Source organism: Mustela erminea, chromosome 17 (assembly GCF_009829155.1).
Source record: "Mustela erminea isolate mMusErm1 chromosome 17, mMusErm1.Pri, whole genome shotgun sequence".
Taxonomy (NCBI): Eukaryota; Metazoa; Chordata; class Mammalia; order Carnivora; family Mustelidae; genus Mustela; species Mustela erminea.
In genome coordinates this window covers 61774445-61800124 of record NC_045630.1, presented here as the reverse complement: position 1 = coordinate 61800124, position 25680 = coordinate 61774445, and the positions used below count along the sequence as shown (strand labels likewise).

General features: G+C 48.4%; 2 protein-coding genes across 2 annotated transcripts in view; one reads left to right on the top strand and one right to left on the bottom strand.

Moving 5' to 3' along the window:
- The window catches only part of RXRG (retinoid X receptor gamma), a 128745-nt gene extending 122893 nt beyond the window's left edge, over nucleotides 1-5852 (bottom strand). The window contains exons 1-2 of the mRNA XM_032318470.1: nucleotides 5770-5852; nucleotides 1336-1477 (exon numbers count right to left, since the gene is read on the bottom strand). The gene's annotated coding sequence lies outside the window, so the exon portion shown is untranslated. The remainder of the gene's footprint in view (nucleotides 1-1335; nucleotides 1478-5769) is intronic.
- Nucleotides 5853-5885: 33 nt separating this feature from the next.
- On the top strand, nucleotides 5886-25312 carry LRRC52 (leucine rich repeat containing 52). Its single transcript, XM_032318474.1, has 2 exons — nucleotides 5886-6834; nucleotides 24853-25312. Exons 1-2 carry the CDS (start codon nucleotides 6213-6215, stop codon nucleotides 25176-25178), a joined length of 948 nt encoding a protein of 315 aa, XP_032174365.1. The 5' UTR covers nucleotides 5886-6212; the 3' UTR covers nucleotides 25179-25312.
- Nucleotides 25313-25680: the final 368 nt, after the last annotated feature.

Here is a 25680-nt window from a genome sequence, read left to right as displayed (position 1 = left end):
GTGGGGAGCAGGTGGCATCCGGGGCCAGGGAGGAGCCGAGCCCATCAGTCTAGGGGCGAGATACCGAGAGCCCGAAGCGAGGGGCTGGGGCTAGGAATGAAAAGGCTGCATGCGACAGACATTACCTCACCAGGCACAAATACTCCCGAGGCTGGAACTTGGTTTAATAATTCTGTTACTAGGGCAACAGCAAAAGAATCCATCTCGGAGAGAACCCAGCGCGGCCCGTTTCTGCACAGAAGCGCGCAGCTGTAGGCTGGGGGAGCAGGGGTGAAGGCGAGCGGCCAGATGACGCAGCAGGACGCACGCACCAGGATTTTCTCAGAGGCATTTTCCTGACCTTTCATCCTCTCTGGCTTTGGGGAGTGGAGAGACCTTTGCCTGAAATAAGCTGTCCAGGAAGGTCGAGAGCTTGCTCCATGAAGCGGGGGGCTATGTGCACCCCGTGACAGGTTAGCGATCCTGCCCCTGCCCCTTGGGACACTGGGGGTCTCGTGCAGAAGGGCTCAGACTGAGAGTCTGCCAGGCAACAGGAGCAAAGGCATTTATCACAAAGTTAACCAGTCGCTCCACTATCTGCTCTGCCCCACTTTTGTCTCACTGGGCCCACGGCCAGGCCGTGGAGGGAACTTCTGTCTGCCCAAAGAAGTGAAACGCTAGGAAGACCCGGGCTGCAGAAGTGGGCTTGTGGGCTCTGATGAGAAGGAGGGACACTCCTTGCAAGGCCCACAGTCGAGTCAGCTTTCTTCTCAGGAGCTCCCTGGGTCTCCCCCCATTCTTCCTGGGAATAGCACAATAATACACCTGTGTCCCTCCGACAGCCGGCCCTTCCGAAAAACTAACAGGCTTTCAAAGACACTAGGAACACTTTGAGACTTAGAGACCTTCTCATCAACCTCTCTCAGGATGAATGGTCTCCTTTTCAATTGCTACGCCAAATGCCAAGATGGCCTCTCTCCATGGCTTCCAGTGAGGAAACCTCTCATGGTGCCCGAGGCGCTTGTGCTCCAAGTTTCTACCTCCCACATTACCTACTTCCCTGAAAATCTGTCCACAAGGAATGCTGAAGGAGAGACAAGACTCAATCTCCTTCGGTCCTCCTCCTAACTTCCTAGGGCCTCTGTACGGTACAGATTCCCCCTGAAAGAACACCAAAGGATTCCAGTGCTTCAGAATTTCAATATCCAAGTTTGCCCTTAAGGGCAGGCCGGGAGTAGGGTAGCCATGCGGGATTACGGAGACATTTCCACTAGAGCGGTTCTGCCCTCTCTGGGGCTTTGATAAGTACAAAATGCCCAGTGGTCTGCCCAACGGACACAGCACATTCCAGATTACCTTGGAAAGAATTCCTCCTTACGGAAGTGGCTACCCAGGGAATCGGAGTCACCTCAGGCATGGACGAGTCAATGGCTGGTAGCTTTGCCGCTCGATCTCTGAGTGAGCTTAGGAAGGTTGCTCTTCCTGTTCACTTCCTCGCCTGCAAAAGGAAGAAAGTCATACAACACGATATCAAAGGTGAAAGTAAGACTTTAATGCTGAGAAGCATCTTAAATCTTCTGAAAGACAAGGGACCCCAGAGGGTAACGAGGTCACGTATCATGGGTGGTTTGGTCTGGCCTGAAGTTAATGGACCATTTAGGGCCTAGGAGGGGACAATTCATTCCATGAAGACTGTAAAAATAATAATGAGTATTTTGAGGCACTTGTGTCTGTGATGGTGGTGTAGCTTAGTAACCAAGAGCGTGCTCTTAGAGTAAAACTTCCACCGTATCCTGCCTTCGTCACCCATCAGCTCCATGACCTTGGACAAATGACACCTCTTAGAGTTTCTTTTTCCTCACTTACAAGATGGGGTCATGCCCTAGGACTCACTGGGCTGCTGGGAGGATCCCATGCCTGACGGGTTGTATAGTAAACAGTAGACGCTGTGTTGTTTAAATCACAGTCAGTCTTTAGAGCAACCCTGGAGAAGCCAGATTTGGCATACTGATTTTATCAAAAAGGAAACAGGTCTCTAGATGCTGAAGGGCTTGTCCAAAGTCACCTCACCCCTTCTGAAGCTCATACGACCCCCGTCTCTCTTGTGGTAAAAGAGAATCCGTGTTCTCCTCCTAAGTCAAGGGGCTCGGGCAAAGTCACTACGCGAGTTTCAGGCATAATGAGTACTCACGGAAGCCTAGACATGGGGGCAATAGTATCTAGGTTTGTTAGAAGCTGAGAATGTGATCCAATCCCCCCAACCCCAAAATGGTATATAATTTCAAGACTTCCCATTGGATTCCTCTGGAGAATGAACGCTATGGAAATATAGGCATGTGGAGAAGGCGTGAAAACAAAGGCATCCCCGGGGAACACGGCACCAGAGGCATTTCCCTGGCCTGCACGCTCTAAGGGTCCAATCTCCTGAGCGAGGACTTTGGCAAAAAGAGCTCATGGCAAAAAGTGCTCATACCAGCTGCTACTAAAAACAGACAAAGGTTCAGAGACAGATAGAAAATAGGTAATAGATAGATAGATAGATAGATACATAGGCAGACAGATAGACAGACAGACATATTTGGCCCTTAGGCCCCAACCTTCCGGCCATATTTTAGGACTTTTTTTCTCTTCCAGGCTCCCTTCCTGTTCATTTTCATCTGCTTTCCATGGTACTTGGCCCAAGCCCCATCCCCGCTGAGATGACCCTGCTGAAAGGGACACAGGCAGTGTCAAAAGTCTGGAGAGAACCAGATATCAAAAGAAGCTCCTGCATCAAAGTGTTTGAAATTCTGACTTTCTAGAGACCTGTATCCACTAAATTCCTGGCCCAGGAAGCAGAACAGTCTTGACTTCTGTGCCCTTAGGTTGCTAACCCCACGGAGAGTCCTGCGTTGAACACATGAGCAGTTTTCCCTTAAGAAAATGGCACCAGCATATCTTTCTGGTTTTCTCCTCAGCAAATAAAAGCACGTGAGAACTCCATGTCTCCTAGCCCGTGCGCCCATGCCTCTGGGTGGAACACCTACTGTGAAAATTCACAGACTGCTTACACTGTGCCAGGCACCCTGTGCTTGCTTGAATCTCTGTCCTTAGTGCTGGGGTCGTCAGGCTCCAAGCACCTGTCCTCTCTTTGCACAGACAGGGTCTTGCTGGAACTTGACCTTGGAGGGAGGGGGAGGCCCTGGGAGAGCATCCTGCCTTGTGTTCTAGAAAGGAAATCAAGGCCCTGGGAGGGAAAGAAACCAGTGCCTTGGTCATGTACCCTTTGTGCTACCTCACGAAGCCCTTTCCTCCTAAACATCAGGGACTTCTGGGTCAGGAGAGGCTGACCCTCAAAAGGGATCATTAGGCGGGGAAAGCAGGGACTGTCAGAGAGAGCTAAAAATAGGAGCCGGCCCCAGACCAGCCCCAGCTGGTGAATTTGAGCCCTATAACCAGGTGCTCCCCAGCGGGCTCACCTGATATCCCCACTTGCGCTATGGAAGGACGGCCGCCCCGGGGTCGAGGTGGGACATAGGGGGACTCATCAAAAGCTGCAAGCACTAAGGGTGACCCAGCTGCTGCTAGAGACGCTTGAGCAGCTCACCGGGGAGAGTAAATTCTGTTTCTGCAGCAGCCTGGCCCCAAACAGGGAGGGTCTCCTCTCCGCCCCTCCTGGCCCCTCCTGCTGTGGCTGAAACCTTCCCATTTCTACAGGAGTTTGGAAGTCCTAAAGAGAGTTGGAAGCTCTCTATTCTCTAGTTCACCTCGCTCCGTACAGCACAGCGATGAGGAAAACAAAGCCCAGAGACGTTTAGCAACTCGGCCAAGGGCAAATAGCCTAGTTCAGAACTTTCCAAAGCGACATCCCTGAAATAATAGTCTCACAGATGTTCCTTGAAGAGAAATTGTTTTAAGGGTTCTGAGATCAGGTAATGGGGAAAAGGCTGCATTCTCTATTCGCCTTTGTCTCGACCGTTCCTTCTCTGTTCGGCAAATACCTACTCAGTCTCTCAATGAGGCAGGCACTTTAGAGATGGGGTCTAACCCCGCAAAGCCGAACCAGCCTGTGGGTATGCAGACCTCAGGACCACAACACACACAGCTACCCTGGGCAAAAGGACTGTTCCTTGACACGAGCTGTTGCCCACGCTTTGTGAAAAGGGCAGTGCTCCAGAAAGAGACATAGCTGACCAGCGTCGCCAATAACTTTGAGTGCACTTCATTCGTTGGAGACTTTTCTCAATGAAAACACGTGCCATCCTAAGGCCAAACGGCTAAGCCTGAGCCAGAGGCTGCTGCCTAGAGAAAGTTAGCCCCAAGAGGAGGCTAGAAATCAAACGGGGAAACATGGAGACACTGGCTCCCCTGGAAAGGAAAAGTCAGAAAGAGGGAGGAAGACCTAAAAGAAAAGTTGGAAAGCGGGTAAAATCACTCCTTTGGCAAACTGCTGGGCGATCAGCTCTCATAGGGAGAAAACAAACAAGCAGCAGACCCCGCCCACTGGAAAGGCAGCCTCCCCACCCCCACCCCCTCCAAGCCACACCCTCCACTCGCCGGCTCCTCCCCCTCCCCCGGGCGGCGGGGCGGGGGAACGGGGGAGGAAACCGTCAATCCGGAAATTAATTCTTGCCCTTAGCCTTCACCGGCCACATTCCTCTCCTGGGCAATCATGTAAGATGTAGCAAGGAACTTTTTCTTTTTTTTTTTTTTTATTTTTAATTATAAGGAAAGGGTGGCTCCCCTATCAATAAAATGCTGCTTCAATTAGTACAGCTATCCTTTGGGTCATTATTTTAAGAGTTTGAAACGTCTACTTAAATAAGGTCACTTTCAATTTGGTAAACACTCCTAAGTCATCATCTTAATTCACGGCCAGTCACACTAGGAATGCTGAGTAAGTAAACACAATCAAGCATTAGCTAACCAGCCACAAATCCACTTGAGTTTATTAATTTCTCCCTTGGCAGAGAAGCATGAAAAGGGAACAAACCATTAGAGACATTCACGCATCATTCATTCAATAAATATTTATTATATACCAGGTGCCAGGCACTGTGCTAAGCTAAATATAGGTTGCATTATTTTATTAATATTCAAGCTAAGTTCTATATCAAATCTCACCCCCCCCCCAATATAAAGCTTTTTGTCTTCATTTCTGCCCACTGTGCCTTCCTCTATGGAGTAAATGATACATCCCAACTCAAGCTTCCAGACTCTATCCCTCCCTCCAAAAGACACCCCCCCGCCCCCGCATCCCTCAAATAGTTAACGAATATAAACTCCCACTAGATACTCTAGAAAGGCACTATTTTAAAAGTCCAGGGTAATAATAATGGTAAGAAATAGTTCATATCATTGCACTCATATATTTTTTTAAACATTTGGGCTTTGTGTTAAGGGGAGTACCTTATACTTGCTCTAAGTAGGCACACTGAGTAAGCAGTCTTAAGAGGACCACCTCATCAGAAGAATTCCCTTTCCTCGCTTCAAAAGAAGCTCCCCTTTCCCATCCTCTCCCAACACCACCAAGAACTGGCACCCGACCAAGTTCATTTCCCAAGGAAAGGACCCACTGGGAGAACTGACCTTAAACAAGTCACTTTGCTCATCAGTAAAGAAGGGAGTTGGGCTGGAGACTTCCAAGGTCCCTCTATATAGAGCCTGTGGATTAGGGGATTCAAGCTAACCTAATCCTCCACGACACCTCCGGTAACACACACACACACACACACACACACACACGTGGACCCCAGCACAGTCCCCACCCCACGCTGCAGGCCCTGGTTCCCCCAGGGACAGCCAGCTTACCGAAACACACAAAACACCCCCACACCACCCAGGAGGAGCAGAGGCAGGACTGTCCCTCCCTCCGCCAGGCAGTCTCCTGAGGCTGCTGACATCACAAAGGTGTCAACTGGCAACTTCATCGTCATGTGGCTCTCCCCTGGCTCCCCTTCACTTGCAAACGCAGGGAAAGGGTGAGACCTTTCAGAGCCGCCAAGCGGGCAGGCTTCCAGGGGCAGTCTGGGAGTGAGCCGGCCGCCGAGCCACCAAGCCGGGCGGCGGGGCATCGGGCCTCGCGTTTCAACTTCTGTTCGGTTCTCCTGTAATGGAAAATTGCTTTGCACAAAGCTAGAGTGTTACCGTTCTTTCCAGCGCCCCTCCCCCCCAACCCCGCCCCTCGGCAGCCTTCTGAACAGAGGGACGGCGCCCGCAGCAAGGCGGAAGGAGGGTAGTTGCGGCTTCTTACTATGTCCCTTGCCTCAGGCCCTGGGCCCGGGTGGTTACTCTTTTCCTTTGGAATGGGACTAGTCTCGGGGTCAAAGTGTCCAAATAACTGTGAGTGTCAAGCCCAGGAAGTGAGCTGCGCAGGAATCCAATTAGACGAGTACCCCCACGACATACCCCTGAGCACCCGGAAGCTGTACTTGAATGATAACCGCATCACCTTTTTGCCAGCGATGAGTCTAGGACTCCTCAGTGACCTTGTTTACTTGGACTGTCGGAATAACCTGATTGGCGAGTTGATGGATTATACCTTCATTGGGGTCTTCAAACTCATCTACCTTGATCTCAGCTCCAACAACCTAACCTTCATCTCCCCACACAGTTTCTCCGTGCTCAGCCACTTGGTGCAGCTGAACATCTCCAACAACCCTCACCTGTTCTCTCTGAACAAGTACACCTTTGCCAACACCAGCTCTCTAAGGTACCTGGACCTCAGAAACACCGGCTTGCAGACCTTGGACCACAATGCCTTCCAAAACCTTGTAACACTGCAGACCCTGTATCTGAGTGGAAACCCGTGGAAATGCAACTGCTCCCTCCTGGACTTCACCATCTACTTAATAGTGTCCCATCTGAACCATCCAGGTGAGGGTTTGATCGGGTATGGGGACGAGGAGGATGTGATGGAGCAGGAGGAGTTAGTTCCAGAAAAGGTAAAGTCAAAAGATGGTCAGGATGGGAGAAAACTCTGGGGGAAGCTGATCGAAAGCATTCTTATTGCTCTGAAGGATTCACCCTTGGGTTGACTGGAGAGTCAATAGGGTCTGTAGAAAAAGTTCTGGAGGAGGAATCCAAAGAGCTGAGTTCTGGTCCCAAACTCAGCACAGACTAGCAGGCTCCCCTAGGGACAGACCATGTCTTTGAGCCTCAGTTTCCTGATCCATCAGGTGGGGACAATAATATGGCCCATTGTAAGATGTTGTCGTGTCAACATAAAATGGTGTGTGTGGAAATGATCAAGTTCTTTTACTGCAAAGTAACAAATTCAGGGACACTGCATTCCATTGTATTTTAATCTGTTTGACTCAGTGACTGAATTTTTCCAAGATCCAAAAGTAAATTCAGTCACACATGGGCCATCCAAAAGCCAACAGTATACTGTACAGAGAGAAAGTTCAACAGAGGTAGGGGGAGGGGCACAGGAGTTCCCTAGACAATGAGAGGGGGAGTGGAGAGAAGGGAGAGGAAAAGGCTTCTAATGGCTCCCTTGTCTTCAAGATATTAACCCAACAAGGACAGAAGGAATGGCAGGCATCCACGAAGAACAGGTCAGTTGTGCCCACTCTGTCCCACAGGGAGACTCTAAACTCATGGGCAGTTCTCAAGTATTACCTGGTAGATTTCCAAGCCAGTTGCTGCCACTCTCTGCACTGCCCACACCCCCCTGCCGTGGGCCCCTGGGCACTCCAGTGCCTCAACCCCCTCTTCTTTTTGGTGACTTTTCTGTCCCATCCTCATCCTCCAATTATCCCACTTTACCGATATCACCTTCACTCAGAACTTCAAGGAAATGGGAAATGACTCTTCATAGAAAGCCTGGAGCCACAGAGGTAATCTCGCATAATTGAGCTTTAGATTCAAACCCTGTCAAAACCATGTCCTCTCTCCCTTTCCTGAGTGTCTGTTTTTGAAAATATTTTCACACATCCGCTCCCTTCCCTGAGTGTTTGTTCTTGAAAAATATTTTGATGCGCCAGCACCTGCCAAAGCCTCCACCATGAAGTTCTTGCCCGGATGGCCATAACCCAGAAAGATTCCTGGCCAAAATAATGGGCTATAAGGGAATCTGGGGGAGAGCGAGCTGAATGGTGGCGGCGAGTGAAAATGTGCTCTCCTGGCCTTCCTTCCATTGATGGGTCTTAACATGTCTTCTGAGCAGGGCCTGGACTATGGTGAGGCAAGAGTTTCTAGGGATGCAAAATTCAGGAAGACAGTAAGAGTGGGTGGCTCCTTACATTTTGTGCCCTAGGCACCTGGCCCGGCTGACAGGTCCCCAATCTGAGTTAGAGTAAATCGAAAGGAAAGAACTTCATCAGACCATCTTCTTAAGAGTATGAATCCTAAAAGAATGAAGGAGCATTTATCTTGGGTAGGTTGCCTTATCTCTCCAGAGAGAACGGCTTCAGCTTTTCACAGTGACTGGTGTTATGGTGCCTTCTAGAAAGCTCCCTAAAAGAGGGTCGCTATTAATCACTCTCATGCATTAAATGTGATTCTCCTGGCCATGTTCATATAACTAGCCTGGGAAGAAGCTTCCTCTTCTCTTGCCCCCTGTCCACCATTTAAGTATGTATTTCCCTTGAGCAGAGCCTACCAAGCAGCCAGGAAGCCCTCCTATCCTGGCTGAAAAGGGTGACCTAGCTTCGTTTCTTCCCCAGTCCCAAAGCCTACTGCTTTCCTTGCTGTCAAATCTCCCTCAGCCAAAATTCTGCTTACAGAGTCGTGTCTTCTCAGAATGCTCAGGCTTGCTGCTTAGGACTCCTTGACTCATTTTCATTCTGGGATTGAGAAGGATTATAAACCAGACCTGTTTCACTGTGTATTTTTGAAAATATCCGAAGCCGGTATCCATCTTGTCAAGCTCATAAGCTCCTCATGAACCAAGAGTCTGTTCTTTTGAGGCAGACAGAGCTTTTATCCACTGGCCAGTCCCCCTCCCTCTAAATACACCCACCACAACTACTGATCTGCTCATCTCTCTCTACTGTTTGTTGGCCTAGAGGAACCCTCCCAGTCCAGTTCATGCAGAACCACGGTCTCATTGCCCTGGCTAACAATTGTCATCTCTTGGACACATTAAGCCCAAGGCCAGACATAGAACGATTTATCTTTGTAGAGAGATTTCCAGTGCTAGAGTTTTTTTTCCAACATAAAGTCTCTTCTTCTTTGAGTATCATACCGAACCACAAACTTTGTGCCGTAGGCCTGTGGAAGAGGCTAGGATTGGTATTGTTAACCCTATTACGAAAGGGTTGAGAAAGCAGACTGGCCCAAAATCTCGTGGCTAGTAAATGGGAAAAAAAAAAAAAAAAAATTGAACCTCCTGATTCAGGTCTTTCTTTTTTTCTTTTTTTAAAAGATTTTATTTATTTATTTACTTATTTGACAGACAGAGATCACAAGTAGGCAGAGAGGCAGGCAGAGAGAGAGAGGGGAAGGGAAGCAGGCTCCCCACTGAGCAGAGAGCCCGATGCAGGGCTCGATCCCAGGACCCTGGGATCATGACCCGAGCCGAAGGTGCTTCTCAGGTCATTCTTCAGGAGACTACTATATCTTAAATTTCTGAATTCCATGGTAACTATGATCATGTAAGTCAGTTTAGTTATAAATATAAGCCATGTTATAAGCATATGGCCACAGCATCTAAATTACAGCTTTGTTTCCTATCTGACTACACATGGAACTCACCCAAGATCATGTCTATTGGCTAATGAGCTCTAGTCATCATAAACTCATCACATGCCTGCACACTCCTTATAAGCCCACGTTTACCCCAACCCACCCGAACTCCCAAAGAAGGAGCTTAACCTCAGTGTTTGCTCATCTTTGCATCTCAGTCTGGCTATCCCTTCCCACACAGACCACCCCCCCGTCACAAACACATGTGTAAACACACATACACACACCAACATACATACAAGCACAAAGATGTGCCCATACACACATAGTACACCTGCATACCTATATACACACCTGCTCACCGACACAATGTCCCACACATTACACATACATGACACACATATACACATCAATGTGTAGATACACTAGTTACACACCCACACATGAAGAGGCACACACAGACAACGTAGAATTCATAGATGCTTTTCTTGCCCTTCAGCCAGCCCTCAGCACAGTGGAAGATATTTATTCCGTGTGACTCTCACATGATTCATGCCTCTGTTAAGTGGAAATATCTTTGCAATTGACAAACGCTCAAGCTCAGTTAGGCCCAACTCTTATACCACCTTGGCTATCAAAGGGTGATCTTCAGCACGTTCTAAAATGGGGTGATACATCTCTCTCCCCGTGTATCCACATTGAGGGATCTAAGAAGAATCTCTTTGAAATGAGCTGAGTAACGTGGCTATTTAGAAAGAAGAATCCACTGAAGTCAGGAACTTCCATGCTACCACTCAGTTCCTCTGTGTAAATATCTATGTATAAATGTCTATCAATTTCATCCATGCACTGAGTCCTATTATGTGCCCAACAAGTGGTCATGGAGAGAACCTTGAGCTGTGTGTGGGGACTCACATGACTGTGGTCATCTGCACTATGTATGTCCCATGTCCAGTCAGGGAAAGCAGAACTATCTTACTGGACAGAGCAGGACAAAAGAGGCCACCAGGTACCTACTGGGTGGACCAGGCACTTGGGATAGCCACAGTGGCAGCTGGGGAAGGGCAGCTGCAGACAGGGGAACCCATGTTAAAGAGCTCGGGTTGGAGTGAAGCAGACCTGAATTATAACCCTAGCCCTGCCACTTGCTATTTATAGGCTATCCGAGAAGTTACTTAACCTCTCTGAACTTCAATTTCCTCATCTTTCAGACAGGTATAATAATAGAATGAACCTATCTAGGCTGCTGAGATGAGAACGCTTACAAACTGCCATTAGCATTGAGTCTTGCACACCAAAAAGCATCGATAAGTGAATAATTGGCAGATGTGGGAAAGATATGAGGTACTTAGAAGAGTAGCAGACACCAGTCAGGTGACCCCGGGATAAGCAGTAGACCTCAGGAAGCCTTGGCACACATGGAATGAGAGGACAGTGCACCCTGTGCACAAAACATGACTATAGGGATGCATGGGAGGGGCATATAGATAGGATGCTGCAAGGTGAGCAACAGGTCCCAGGGCTCTAATTCCTGGGAAAATGGGACAGAGGGAATCTTAGAGGGAGGTGGACATTAGACAAGTTATGAATGCAGGAGTTCAGACTGAGGAACAAAACTAGAAGCCTGAATCAAGGCTTGGTCTCAGCCTGGACCAGAAGACTCAGGGCTGTGCCAGTAGTAGCAAAGTGGTTCTTCATGAGTCTGGAACTGGAGTTCTAGCTAAAGACAAGCCCCCCACTTGCAGGAACAGGTGTGGACATGCAGACAGCTTTCAAGGGATGAGGGAAAGGAGGTCCAACTGCGGGGCAGACATGCCCTTGAAAGCAAGAAGTCACCTACATGGTGTGATTTTGTTATCTGAAGAGGACATTGCCCCCATTCACTGCCTACCACTGAGCTAAAATTAGCCATTAGAGAGTTTACCCCTTTGAATCCTCCCAAAGTGCCCAAATCTTGAAGAGGACCTTACAAAAATATATGAACTCCTGGGCTGAATAATACCAGTGCCCTCAAGCCTTTATCAGCTCTCATATCAGAGGCAGATGTGAATTCTTGAGAAATACAATTAGCTAAGATTAATTCTGCAGCAGTAAGGAAACTTGAAGGAAGCCAAGGTGCAGGAAAGACATGGGGAGATCTTAAAACAAAAGATGTGAGGGCAGTAATGTGTCCTTCTCCCATGTACCATGTTGGCCCAGCCAACCCCCCTAGCGGGGCTGTAGAGAAGGCTAAATGTTTATTTACCTTCTTTCATCATAAAGCTACACTGAATAGGAATATAACAATTTTCCCACATTGAAAAGAGATTTGGTGCTATTATCAAAAGTCTTCATCCAAAGATACCCACCAATGATATACTCACCAGATGCACTGAAAACCATTCTGTCCTCAAAGAGCTTACCTACTCACTTTGTAAATGTGAAAATCACAGCAGAAATGGAGGTCAGTTATAAAGTGCTGGTCACCCAGATGCTCTGATCAATGCAGAGTTAAAAACAGACTCACAGATTCCATTTTCTTTTTGGCCTTGGTCAGCAGATAGGAGGACTGATTCCTGGCTGGAACTGTAATTTCCCAGGCATTAATGCTCTTTGAAGGTGAGAGCAGCAATTAAGCTCTTCCCAGGATAGAGCTGCCTTGTAGGACAGGGTTGAATGCTTCTGAAGATGCTCTCAAAAGATCACGCAACTCCTAAACTCCTGGACATAAGGATCCTGGCCTCCATCTTGTCTTCTCCCAAAGTCTAGTCTAGCTCTGTCCAATGAAAGTCTCTGCTGAGAAATGGGTGGTATCTGTGCTGTCCAATATGGTGGCCCCTAGCCACATACGGCTATGGAGCTCTTGAAATTAGACTACTGAGGAACCAAGTTTAATTTTATGTTGTTTCAAATCATGTAAGTAGCCCCATGAATGACCACTGGCCACCATATTGGTCAGGGCAGCTTTTTAATATAAGATGCTTGAGCTGGAAATTTAGAATCTCGCCTCCTCACAGGTAAGTGGCTATTGAGCCATGCCCAACATGGAAATCTTCTGATTCCATGTTTTCCTCCCCCATGCCATGACCTCTCCTTACTCTCAACAGACCCCAGTCCTTCCTACTCTGCAATATTTGTTGTATGTTCCTTATATGCCCAACATTGTATTATAATGCTGGTGTGCTTTGAACACAGAGAAAAGAAGTCATAATTGACATCTTTAGTAAGACAAGATACAAGATACAAGATACAAGAATATTCTTGGGATACAAGAGAGAGAAAACACAACTGAAAGCCAAGAGGTCCTGTCCTGGTCCCAACAATGCCACTGGGTGAGATGGGGCAAGGCCCTTTCCCTCCGAGACTCACTTGTCTTTGAAATAAAAAGAGAGTAGGATTAGATACTCTCTAAAGCCCCTTATAGCTGGTAGTGTATGGAACTAAATGGAAAGATAGGGTGCACTTAACTGTAGGAGGAGAGCAGTGATCCGCAGATAGGGTCCCATATAGGCAACGGAATGGGATCAGTGCTGACACGGAGGCATTCCTGGAGAAGCAGGCCACAGGCACATAATTAGGACATGCACATAATTGGGAACTAGGCAGCCTCAACCTCCTGCGCTGTTCTACCTCCCATCTTAAGCATCGTCTACTTGACTAGAAAAATACCTCCATCCCCAGGGGACTCAATGCCCAAGACTGTCCTCCCAGGCCCGGCCTGCTCTACCAGTGGTTCTCAAATTTCAGTGAGCACAGAAACCCCAGGCCCCATATCCAGAGATTCTGGTTTGGGACAGTGAAAATCCTTAGGCCATATTTTGAGAGACCCTATGACAATGGCTTCTGTTCTAGATCTACAGCAGCTGCTCCCACTGGTGAATAAATTGATTTGCACTGGGATGCTGAGTGGCTAATAATGTTTTGACATGTATCTCTCAAGGGGCGTTTGCAATGTGACAGAAAGCAACAAGAAACAGTGAGAGTTTGGAAAGTGACAGACTGCCAGGGGGAGAAGTAGGGGTGGTTTTGGGGCAGAGTGTCCCTCTCCGTCAGGTCTTAAATTACCATCCTGAAGCAGTCCTGGGTGACCGGATGGTGGGGCCTGCAAATCGGAGAGGAGTCTGGGCAGGAGTGCTGCAGAGGCAAGGGGACAAAGCCACTCAGGGACATCTGCCAGGAGCAGATGGGTTGGGTCATGTGCTGTTCCGGGTCCACGTCATCTCGAGGGCATTTTGAGCAGAGAACATCTTAGTTTCATTCCAAGGCTACTTCATCCTGAATTCAAGGCTGCTGTAATAGGATAATGGCCCCATTTCAACCCACCAAGTACAAAGTCATCTACAACTGTGCCAAGACTTAGATTTCCAGAATGAATTCAGGTCCTCGCACTCTTCCACTACTAATGCCAACCCATCTTCTCCATCAGAGAAATTGTGGCAGAGACCGGATGCCCAGAATGGGAACAGCTGGGCATCAGACATTTCCAAGGCTGTCAGCTGCTTGGCCAGCCTGTCTCTTCTACCGTCTCACAAACACCCTGCTGAGAGCCAGAGGAGCAGCCTTATGAGGGCAATAGGGGGGCCGGGAGGGGCGCACCAGGGTCAGTGATCCCTAAACCACCCAGAAGAGCCAAGAAGGGAGGGGGTGGCCAGCACGTGCAGTTTAGGAACGATCCTGAGTAGTTCTCACACGCTCTTGACCTCAGCCCACTTGAGATCCTTGAAAGTAGGTAATCCAAAGTTCCTTCGAGCTCAGAAATGCCCAACTTCTGTGCACGGCCTCCCTGGTCACCCAGCACCACCTCTGGAAGGCAGCAGGGCAAGGCTGGCCAAAGCAGCCCACCTCAGGCTCCTTATCTCGAGAAGCAAAGAGCTCTCCAGCCTGGAGATAATCCAGCAGGGTGTGGATGTGGCTAGAAAGAGAAACAGGGATCCAGCCGTGAAGGGCCTTTGAAGGATTCTCTGGGGAACATGCCGTGCAGCATGAGAAGCTCTGGGAGGTAGGCGAGCCTGGGTGCAGAGCTAGGATGCTCCTGTGGGCATCCAGGTAAGGCAGGAAGGTGGTCTAAAGAAGCAGATGAGGAAGTCTAGACAGGTGAGAAGGAACCATTTAAAAGATAGAAGCAGGAATGCCTGGGTGGCTCAGCCAATTGAGTGTTGGTCTTTGGCTTAGGTTATGATCCCAGGATCCTGGGATTGAGTCCCATACGGGGCTCCTTGCTCAGCTGGGAGCCTGCCTCTCCCTCTGCCTGCTGCTCCCCCTGCTTGTGCACTTGCTTTCTCTCTCTGACAAATAAAGAAATCTTAAAAAAAAAAAAAAAAAGAAGAAGAAGAAGAAGAGGAAGAAGGTAGAAGCGATAGGACTCTGGACTGAACTAGATTCTCCCAAGTTCCCAGTACTCCCTTCATGACTTCTGGCACAATTCTAAGTAATTAATAGATTTGAATATTTAACATTTATCTTCTCTGATAGACGATAAGTTCTATGAGAGCAAAGAACATGTCTTAATCTTCAGAAACTAGCTCAAGGCCTGACACAGAAAAAACGTTCAATAAATATTTATTGAGAAATCAATGAATAAACGAGATGTGGAAAATAACAGGAAAGATTTCGCTTGAATAGCTCTGGAGGGTTCCCTGGGATGGACGCTCTTGGAGGAGGGGCAGCAAGGAGCTTAAGGGAGAACCATGACCCATCTTGAGCGTGTTGAGTGGGAGGGCCCCCGTGAAATGGATGTTCTGACCTGAAATCCAGAAGAAAGAATAGAATATATATTTGAGAATCATCAGCTCACTGGTGATCACTGAAATCAAACAAAAGATGAGATAGGCCAGCAAAAGAGTTTAGAATGGGCCGGGGGTGGGGGTGGAGAGTAATAGGTCAAGGACAAAAGGTTTGGGGAATGCTAACATATGGAAGGACCAAGAAGAGCCACCCCTGAGGTGCCCTGGACAGGAGCAGCCAGAGAAAAGAAAGGAAATCAGAGAAGGGTGGCCTCACAGAAGCCAGGAGAGGAAGAGTTTCAAAGAGTAGAAGCTGGTCAAGTAAGGATTGAAAAGTGTCCATCACGTTTAGCTACCAAGGGGTCCCTGATGTCTTGGAGAGTTCCAGTGCCACAGTGGGCGTGGACAGTGGGTTACAGAATGAACAGCAAGGAGGAAAAGGGGTGCAGAAAAAAATGGAAACTTGGGGTGCCTGGCTGGCTCCGTTGGTGGAACGTGTGACTCTTGATCTCAGGGTTGTGCAGAGCTTACTTGAAACAAAAACATGCAAACTCTTCCAGGAAGTTCGGCTGTGGACTGAGGAGATAGGGTGATAGACAGCGGGGAACTGAATAAAGAGCTGTTTCTCTTCTTGGAGCAAAGAGGTCCAGGCATGTGTTTATCCGCTGCTGAGAAGGAGTCAATGCAGGGCAAAGCCTCGGGACAGGGGGAATGACTCGTGTGGAGGCAGGAGTGGTTAGACTCCAGAACCAAATGGAAGGTCAGCCTTCAACTGGGAAAGTCAGGTCCCTTTGTCTGAGGGCTCACCTTGGTCTCCTTGTGGGGAAAGGAGCGAAGGTAAGCGCGCAGGGGCCCGAGTTCGAGGATGTGGGCCAAACGGAATCAAGCAGCCCACCGGGGAGTCCCACTTTTTCCTTCAGTGGGATAGAAGACAAAGAACAACTTTATATCTAGAAAAGGAAAGAGTTTCTCACGCTGTTTTCTGTCTTCTTCTTTGGGTGTTAATTTATTCTCTTTTTTTCTTTTTCCTTTTTTAAATTTATTTTTTCCTTTTTAAATTTAATTTTTAAATTTAATTTAAATTTAAAAATTAAATTTAAATTTAATTTAATTTAATTTAAAAATTAAAATTTAATTAAATTAATTAATGTATTATTGGTTTCAGAGGCAGAAGTCAGTGATTCATTGGTCTTCTATAATACCCAGGGCCACCCATGCTGTTTTCTAGGTGATCCTAAAATATCCCTTTGGTCCCGAGATGATCTTACTCCTGGTTGAACAGGCAAGACTAAGATAGACTCTGGATTCAAAGTACCTGGTTTTTAATCTTGCCTCAGCCACTTACAAGCTGGGCCACAGTCTGCACAGGAACCACGTTCCTCATCTGCAAAATGGTCATAAGTTAGTACCTATTTCTTGGGTCACTGTGCTGATTAAATGAAATAACCCACATGAAGATTTTAGAAGTGCACATACTCGGTGTTCAGCTAATGTTAGCCGCTGCCATCGCTGGGACAATTCTGGGCAGTGGCTGTGGATGCCACATGAGGTACAGAGAAGGGGGAGAGCCGTGTGGGGGACAGACACAGGGTAAGTGGTGTTCTGATGCTGCTGCCTTCTGCTGAGGTGCACTGGACAGGCAGTCCAGCGTGGGTGGGATCTGGATGCCTGGAGCTTGAAGGGTGGGGAATTGTGTTTTAAAACCTTCAAAATGACAGGATTAGGTAAAAAAAAAAAAAAAAAAAAACAGGATGTAATGCCAAGGCCTGGGCCAGGCACTGGACACACAGCTAAGAACAGAAACAGACATGCTGTGACCGAACTTCCGCTCTAGCACAGAGGAAGAAATTAGCAAATAAGTATATGACATGATGTCAAGTGATGATAAGGGCTATGGAGGAAAATACGGGAAGGGAAGGGAGAGAGTGTGCCTGGGATGGAAGACTGGCAGATCTTTTCTGTTGGGTGGGACTAAGGAGGTGACCTTTGAGCAGAGAACTGAATAGAGTGAGGGGACAAGCTATGGAAATAAGACGTGGAGAAGGTGGACTTTCTAGACAGAAGGAAGAGCAAATGCAAAGGCCCTGGGGTAGAACGAGGTTATTAGATGTATTAGAAGGGGAGTGTGGTGGAGACAGATGAAGGAAGGAGACAGAAAATTAGTGAGAGGCCAGATCAGGTAGGACCTCTAGGCTAGGGAGAGGCTTCTGATTTTGTTCTAAGTGTGATGGGAAATCATGAAAGAGTTTTGAGCAGGGAGGCAGCATGACCTATGACCTGCAGAGGGTTCCCTATGTGGGTAAGAAGGGTTGTCACAGTTCAGGCGAGGGAGGGAGGGAGGTAAGGGTCCAGATGACAATAAGACAAAAGAAAGAGGATCTGTTTGGAAAGTAAGACTCACAGGAATGGCTTTGAGATGGGCTCGTGATGTGAGAGGGGAAGCCAGGAGAGCTTTCTGCGTGGATGACTGGTGACCGGTGCTTCTGCTACTGAGCTTTTCCCAATTGCCTCTTATCCATGAGGACAACTGTCCACTACCTGGGTTTTTCTGAGCAGATGAGTAGTTATATTAAGCAGGCTCAGCTCTAGACCAAACTGAAAAGAAATGAGAATTTGCCTTTAGCTTCAGAGAACCAACCGGTACCATCCCCCAGCCTGGCCGGTGGGCTGGCTCCCCACCCCCATCAAAACCTCACTCAAGAAAGGTGGTAGCAAGAGTTGTCTCCCGGGTAGGGCTTAAGCTGTTAGCTCCTTTGTCAGAAGACTACACTTTAAGCCTTATTTTGTTGGCAGAAGGAAAGGTTCTATCTCCTGTTGGTATTATTCTGGGTACTGACAAGTCATGAGAAGGGATTAGGAGGCAAAGGGGTCTCTGTACCTGTAGATCATGCCCATATACAACCCCTTATACAAAAGACCAGTCCTGAAGCCTAAGCACCTCTATAGTACAAGAAGAATTAGGTTGAACTTGTTGGTTTGAAGGTCTTTCCTGTAATGTTCCAACCATCTACAAGTCAGTTGTAATTTACCAAAATATGGACTCTTTATCCAAGGGGGAAAAAATTGTATTAGAGAACTGTAGTGCCTAAGCCCAAATCATCCAAATCTTTATGCTTTCAAGATGCCAGGGATGGTTTAGACCAGGAGTCAGCATTGCTTTCTATAAAACCCAGACAGCAAATATTTTAGGCTTTGTGGACCCCTGATGCAACTCTTCCATTTGGCATCTGTGACCTGAAAGCAGTCATAGAAAGTATGTAAATAAATGGGTATGGTGTCTTCCAAAAAAAATTTATTTACAAAAATAGGAGGCAGGTTGGATTTGGCTCATGGAACCTGGGCTTATGCCATCAAGGGGAGACAGATAGGTGATGAGAAAAAAGGCACTCTCGGTAGAAAAGGTAGAAGACCACGCATGAGGGTCTGAGGACAGGGCCCTACTGGCTGGTTGGCTTTGGCATTGTTGGGCTGCTATGTGGTCCAATCTAGGTTCCCCCCTAGAGAGTCATTTCCTCTGGGTTACCTAGAGTGTAGCCAGAGATAACAGGGGTCCCTTCAAATTCTAGTCAGGAACTGGTCCTAAACAGCAAGGCCAAAGACACAAGCATTTAAGAACTGTTGTATGAGGTCAGACCAATAGGCCACCCATTCTCTCCCATATGCATTCAACAGACATTTATTGAGCATCTACTATGTGCCAGGCACTCGGGATACAAAAGTGAACAAAGAGGGCCTCTGTTCTCATACAGTTCTCTAACACCAAGTGGGGAGTAGTGATAAGTACCTTTTGATGCCACGCCCACAACACCTGCATCCTCCCCTGTCCCTAGCTGCGTTTACCCTCTCTTCTCTGCAGTCTCAGAGGACTGAAGAGTGCTCCTTCCCAGCTCAAGACTTACCCTTCCATTTGGATCTTGGGCCCATCTCTTTATGACTCCTCTGGGACTTCACACTCGTTGATTCACTGAATCTTCCCCCAAACTCTTACAAGGGAAGAGGGATTAGTACTTGTCTAGTAGTAGAGTAGTAGAGTCCACAGTGGCAAGGGATTAGCCGACCCACCTATGATCTTCTATGTCCCCAGGCTCACTATCCTCTAGCTGGGCATTTTGTCAATGACATTGACCCCAATGGGTATTAATAACATAACATTTCATTCATTCAACAACCATGCTTTGAGCTCTAGTATGGGTGAAGCACTGTTCTAGGTGTTGAGGGTACAACAGTGAACCACACAGACAAAAATCCAGGTCTTCATGGAGTTTATAGTCTAGTGGGCAGAGGCACACAGAGGCTGATAGAAACCAGTGCTGCACTCTCATTAGTAGGTACAGTTTAGGAGAGAAGGGAGCCTCCAAATTCCATCCTCAGTGTACGTTGTCACCACGTGGAGGCTCAATCCACCAGACAGTCCAGGTGGTTCCTGAGCAAACGCGCCAGCACGGGGGGCTCACAACCTGCACTTGGCGCCTTGGCAGCCTGCAGCAAACCAGAACTATGGTCCCTGAAGGCCAAGAAAGGAGAAGTTTGTCTTAGAACCACTGGGTTCATACCAGGTTTCTGAAAGGGAGGCTTCCTGGGCTCCTGCACTAACAGATGTGATTCTAAGCCCCAGAAAGTTTGCTCCTACAGACACATGATTCTGACAAATAGGTCTTCTGTCTGGGAGTAATATACTATGTGTAGAAATAAACAACGTGAGGGGTGGGGGGTTTTGTTTCCTTAGGAACTATTTGTAGGAAGAATTTAAACATTAATGACACCTGTAATTGTACCTGGGAGCTTTAACTGGGACAAATGCCCTGGGCCCATGGAATGGGGCTGAGAGAGGGAGGACATGGGGGCTAGTCACCTGTTTCTAATATGAATGAAGACCCTGGAGTTGTGCAGTACACAGCATGTACAACTGTACTTTGCAGCCTTTTGTCAGAGGAAAGGAAATCAAGAAAACCAGAGAGGGAATAACTGATAAACAATTTATTCATTCTATAGCATGGGAATAATTAAAACTCCTCGGCGGGGTGGTCAAGAGTAGAGTTTAATTTTATAAAGCACTTTCTATGATGCCCACCACACTTCAGGCACTCCAGGATCAGTAGATGGGCCTATAATTTCTAATGACATCAGACCAGAATAGGAAAACAATGTGTGACTATCAAACTAATGAAGAGGAAATGAAATAATAAAATGAAAAGCAACAAAGTAGAGAGAAACAGACATAAAACTAAGTGGGACCAATGGAAAACAAATATATCAGTCTAACATTAAATGTTAATGAAATAATTACAAAGTTTGCTAGACTGGATGGAAAACAAAACCCAGCTACGCGCGGCTTACAAAATTATGTCTTAAATATAGGAACATAGAAAGGTTAGAAATAAAAGGATGGAGGGGTGTCTGGGTGGCTCAGTGGGTTAAAGCCTCTACCTTTGGCTCAGGTCATGATCTCAGGGTCCTGGGATGGAGCCCCACATCAGGCTCCCTGCTCAGAGCGGAGCCTCTTCCCTCCCTCTCTGCCTCCTTGTGATCTCTGTCTGTCAAATAAATAAATAAAATCTTAAAAAAAAAAAAAAGAAATAAAAGGATGGTAAAAGATAAGGCAAACACTAACCAAAAGAAATTCGATGGAGTCATACTCATGTCAAAGACAGGAGATTTTAAAGCAAGAAGCATTACGAGAAATAGAGATGTTGCTCAGTGGGAAGAGGGTAAACTCTACCAAGAAGAAAAAATGGTTAGAACTTTGTACACATCTAGTAACATATCTTCAATATATGTGAAGTAAATGTGACAGAGCTTTACAAAGAAGTAGTAAATGCACATTTAAACTTGTGAGTTTAATTTTCCTTCTCGCAGTAGCTAATAGACATTATAGACTGATAGCAACCAAGAGACAATAGTTTTTATAGATTAAAAAAAAAGTCAGTAAAGCTATAAATAACAAAGTCAACAAAGATATAGAAGACCTGTATAAAATCACAACCTAATTGGCATCCATAGAAAGACACACTCAGCAGAGACAGAATACACATCATCTGGGAGCGCATGCAAAATTTATTAAAACTGACTTTATGCTCAGCCAGAAAGCAAATTCTTAATAAATTTCAAAGGCGTGAAATCATAGAGAGTATGTCTCTGACCACAGTAGAGTTAAAGTAGAATTCAACAATAAAAACATTACTAGAGGGGCACCTGGGTAGCTCAGTTGTTTAAGCATCTGCCCTCGGCTCAGATCATGATCCCAGCGACCTGGGATTGAGCCCCACATTGGGCTCCCTGCTGAGCCCTCTGTCTGCTGTTGCTGCTGCTCCTGCTTGTGATAAAAAAAAAAAAAAATCTTTAAAAATATATATATTACTAGAAAATCCCCCAAATTAAATATTTCTTTCAATAAATGATATCTCTTATTAACAAGAACAAGAATGATCAGTCATGGATTCTGTCTTCAAGAGTTTTGTCTGTCTGGTCGGAGAGAAAAGATACACTCCTTCTCTGGCCAGTAGCCCCCAGGCAAGGGGAAAGTGGCGCAGTAAGAATGCTATGGAGGGTCCAGGAGTGGGAAGGAGCCTATGCGGTCTGAGCTACGAGGATGAGGGGGCTGTGGAAACGCCCCTGGGAGCGCATACATTCACACCAGACCTTGAAGGATAGAAAGGACTTGATCAGGCAAAAACCGGAGGAAGAAGTATTTGATACAGAAAGAGCAGTGGCGCAAAGCTAGCTCCCGGTAAGGGCAAAATGCCATCAAGGAATTAATAGTTTAATTTGACTGGAGCAAAGGGTGGGCCACTGGAGTGCTAAGAAGTGGGGAAGGCAGTGGTGAGGTAGAAGCGGGGGGCAGATGGAGAGGGCCTGAGAGCCAGGCCAGGGGGTCTGCTATTACTCGCTGGCTTACAGGGGAGTCAAAGGAAGGTTTTGAGCCAGTTTGCCTGGGAAGAGCTGTGCTTGCGGAAGGGAATTCTGGCCGCGCTGTGTGAAATGGTCCGGAGCTGGGCAAAGGGGAAAGTGGAGTTAGGGAGACCTGCCAGGAGGTAGGAGGGCACCCACCTTGGCAGTGAGTGGGGAACGGGGAGGGGGAGAGAATGCAGCGGTAGAACCTCCCAGGCCTCCCTCCCAGCACAGCCACCCACATTCTGTGCTTAAGAACCTAACAAAGCCTTCAAATCACAGCTAATTGCCCCTTTCAAGGTAATGCTCCCAAAAGGGACGCGGTGTTTCATGTTTAGTCTGCCGCTCAAGCCCTCGTCTGAAAGCCGGATCTTCTTAAAATAGAAGGAGATAAACCCCCGACCCGCAGAACCCCACATTTTCCTTTCCCCAATACACCTGTCTTTGTAGAGCCCCGTGTTGGGTCTCCGGCAGTGTGGGGAGGTGACCCAAGCCCCAGACGCCCTCCAGCCAGGCTGAGTGGAGAGAGGACTGGGTTCCTGCCCTAAACAGCAAGTGTAATGGAGCCCCTGGCCCCACTCGATTTTCCACTCCTCACAGCTCTCCCCACGGGGCAGGGTCCTCCAAGAGGACCTCTTCTCTCCTTCCCTGTAATCTTTGCACACCTTGGAGGTGACCGCCCCACACTGACTTCCAGTTCTGGTTCTACAGCCTCCACCAAGAGCCAGTCCTCAAAGGTGTCATGGCCTTTGGGCCATCTTCCTGAAAGTAAACAATTCTCCGCGGATGCCCTGGCACAGGGGCAAGGCGCAGGGAATGCTGTCCAGCTTGCAGGGGAATTCGACTGCTTCCCAGCGCCAAGGGCCTCCTCCCCACCCAGCTCACTTCTGTGTTCCTTTCTCTGATTCCCCTGTTGCTAGGTCCAGGGCAAACCCAATTTCCCTAACTTCATTGGTCACCAAGGATAGGAATGCGTTCACATAACCTGGAGCTTCTACCCTATATTTTAAGGAACGCACCTCTCCACACTAGCTTGTCTGTGTCTCCCACTTCTGCAAATGAGCTTAGATAGCTCGGTCTGCGTTTTCCGTGTCTGGTCCCCTGCCTAGATCCTTCAGGTTATCTAGAAGCCTCTGTGAGTCTCAGTTTTCTTATGTGTAAAACAAGAATAGTATTCTGTGCATCAAAGTTGTTGTCAGAACCAAACGAGACATTTGTATACCACTTAGTATGTAGTCAGAGTCTGGAAAATATTAGGTGCCATTATAATTTTGAGCATGATTATCTCCAGTCCTGGTCTCCACCCGGCGTCAGAGCTCATTTATGGAATGCCTGCTGGATACATTCCCCGGGTACCACACACACACAGGCACCTCTGCTTCAGCGTGGCGGAACACATGGAGCTAGGAACATGCAGGGCTGAGGGCAGACTCCGAGTTCTGCGTGCGAGCCCGCGGCGATTAAATCCTGTCAGTTACCCTGGGAGCAGGTAGCATTCTTTGCGCATGTACGGGTGAGGAAAGGGGATTCAGAGAGGGAAATGGACACCCTGTGAAAGTTTACGGAATTAGGAAGTGTCAGTCTGGATTTCAACCCCGGTCTGTCTGGCTCCAGGGCCCACTCTGCTTTCTGGTGCACACTCAAGGCCGGGCACTTGACACGGGGAGGGGCTTGGAGAAGCAGCCGGGCAGCTGAGTCAGCCGCTAAAAAGGACTGAAGACTCATGTAGATCCTGTGATGAGCCAGTGATGCCAACCTCCCCGCTGAGAAGCAGAACTGCCTCCTGCCCTGGTTATCCTTTCCCCGAGCTCCCCACACCCTGATTCCGTGAGCGGAGAACACATGGGAGGCATTTCCAGGGAATCCTGTCCCTCCCGAGTGCTGAGCGGGGTGCGACGCCTTCATGGTCCCTGGCTGGACAGAGGCCAGGGTGAGGGAAAGGGACAAGGTGGAGGGGAGAGGTGGGAGCCGAGAAGAGGGAGCGGAGAGGGAGATGGTGGATATCGGTGGGGGGGGGGGGGTTCTGTGGAAGGTCAACACTCCGTGGAGATCTGGCTTGTTTCCACCTTCCCAGCCCCCGTTGTGGTGTCTCATTCCTTGAGGATCCTTAAGGAGCCAAGCGCAGGGGCGCCTGAGTGGCCCCGTCCGTTAAGCCTCTGCCTCTTGATCTCGGCTCACATCATGCTCTCCTGGGCCGAGAGATCAAGCCTTGTACTAGGCGCTGTGCTCAGTAGGGAAGCTGCTGGAGAGTCTCTCTCTTTCCCTCACCCTCAGGCCCTCCCCACCCTCCCTCTCGGTTAAATAAATAAATCTAAAAAAAAAAAAAAAAAAAAAAAAAAGGAAGACAAAGCCAAGCCCTTTTTCCGGAGGCAAGCTGAATGCAGAGAAATCAGAAGGAAGGCGAGTGGGCGAGGCAAGGAGCCAGGGGGCACAATCTCAGACCGACTGTGCCCACCCATCACCTTGTTGACATGCAGATCCTGATTCCGGAGGGTTGGGGGGATGCCCGAGAGCCCGCTTATCTAAGTCCGTCCAGCTGCCACCGGCGCCGCTGGCCCACAGACCACACTCTCAGTAGCAGGGGTCTGCATGGCCTCTCCAGGTCCCCTCTGGACCCGGACCCCTGGCGGGTTCTGCTCTTTCCGCACTCTGCCCACTGTGTTTTTCCTCGCAGATGGTCAGAACGCCACGTGCGTGGAGCCCGCAGAGCTGGCGGGGTGGCCGGTCATGCAGGTGGGGAACCCGCTCCGCTACATGTGCATCACGCACCTGGACCACCAGGACTACATCTTCCTGCTGCTAATCGGCTTCTGCATCTTCTCCGCGGGCACCGTGGCCGCCTGGCTCACAGGCATGTGCGCCGTGCTCTACCAGAACGCCCGGCGCAAGGCGAGCGAGGACGAGGGCGAGGAGGAGCACGGGCAGCGCGTGGACGGCAGCGGGCGCATCTTCCAAAGCAGGGTGGACTCGGGCCAGGACGGGTTCCCGCCACTGATTTAGCTGCCAGCGACTGCCATCTGATTATGTCTTTCCCGGGGCTCCCCGCCTTCTCACTCGCCCTCCCACTCCCTCGCCACCTCCAGGGTCTAAACGCCTATTTAGTAGAACAAATAAAATGTTTGGTGGCCACTTCACCGCTGGTCCTTTCCTGCAGGCATGCCGGGCACTTCCCTGAGCTCAGTGGGATGGTGTAGATCAAAATCTAGAAAAGTCTAGAAAGCTGGTGCACACAGCTAGATGCTAAAAAAGCCCACCCCAAAAGCAGATCAACTTCTATTTAATGAGGTTCTACTATGCCTGTCATTGTGTTGGTGGGAGGGAGAGAGAAACCTACAACTGAGAGGACCTGTCCTCAGAGCAAACAGTTTGGGATGAGTTATGATTAATCTGAACAAAACGGAGAAAACTACAAGACTCAATGGCAAGAAGTGACATCAAGAGACCATGCCCAAACATGGCCACGGGCCAACCTCATATCCCATCTCAAGAGGGTCACTAGATC

Bases quoted from the DNA above. Each gene is read 5' to 3' on its own strand.
- LRRC52 (XM_032318474.1), top strand. From the start codon at position 6,213: ATGTCCCTTGCCTCAGGCCCTGGGCCCGGGTGGTTACTCTTTTCCTTT. The intron at 6,835-24,852 runs GTGAGGGTTTGA...TTTTCCTCGCAG, and splicing joins GTCCCATCTGAACCATCCAG to ATGGTCAGAACGCCACGTGC.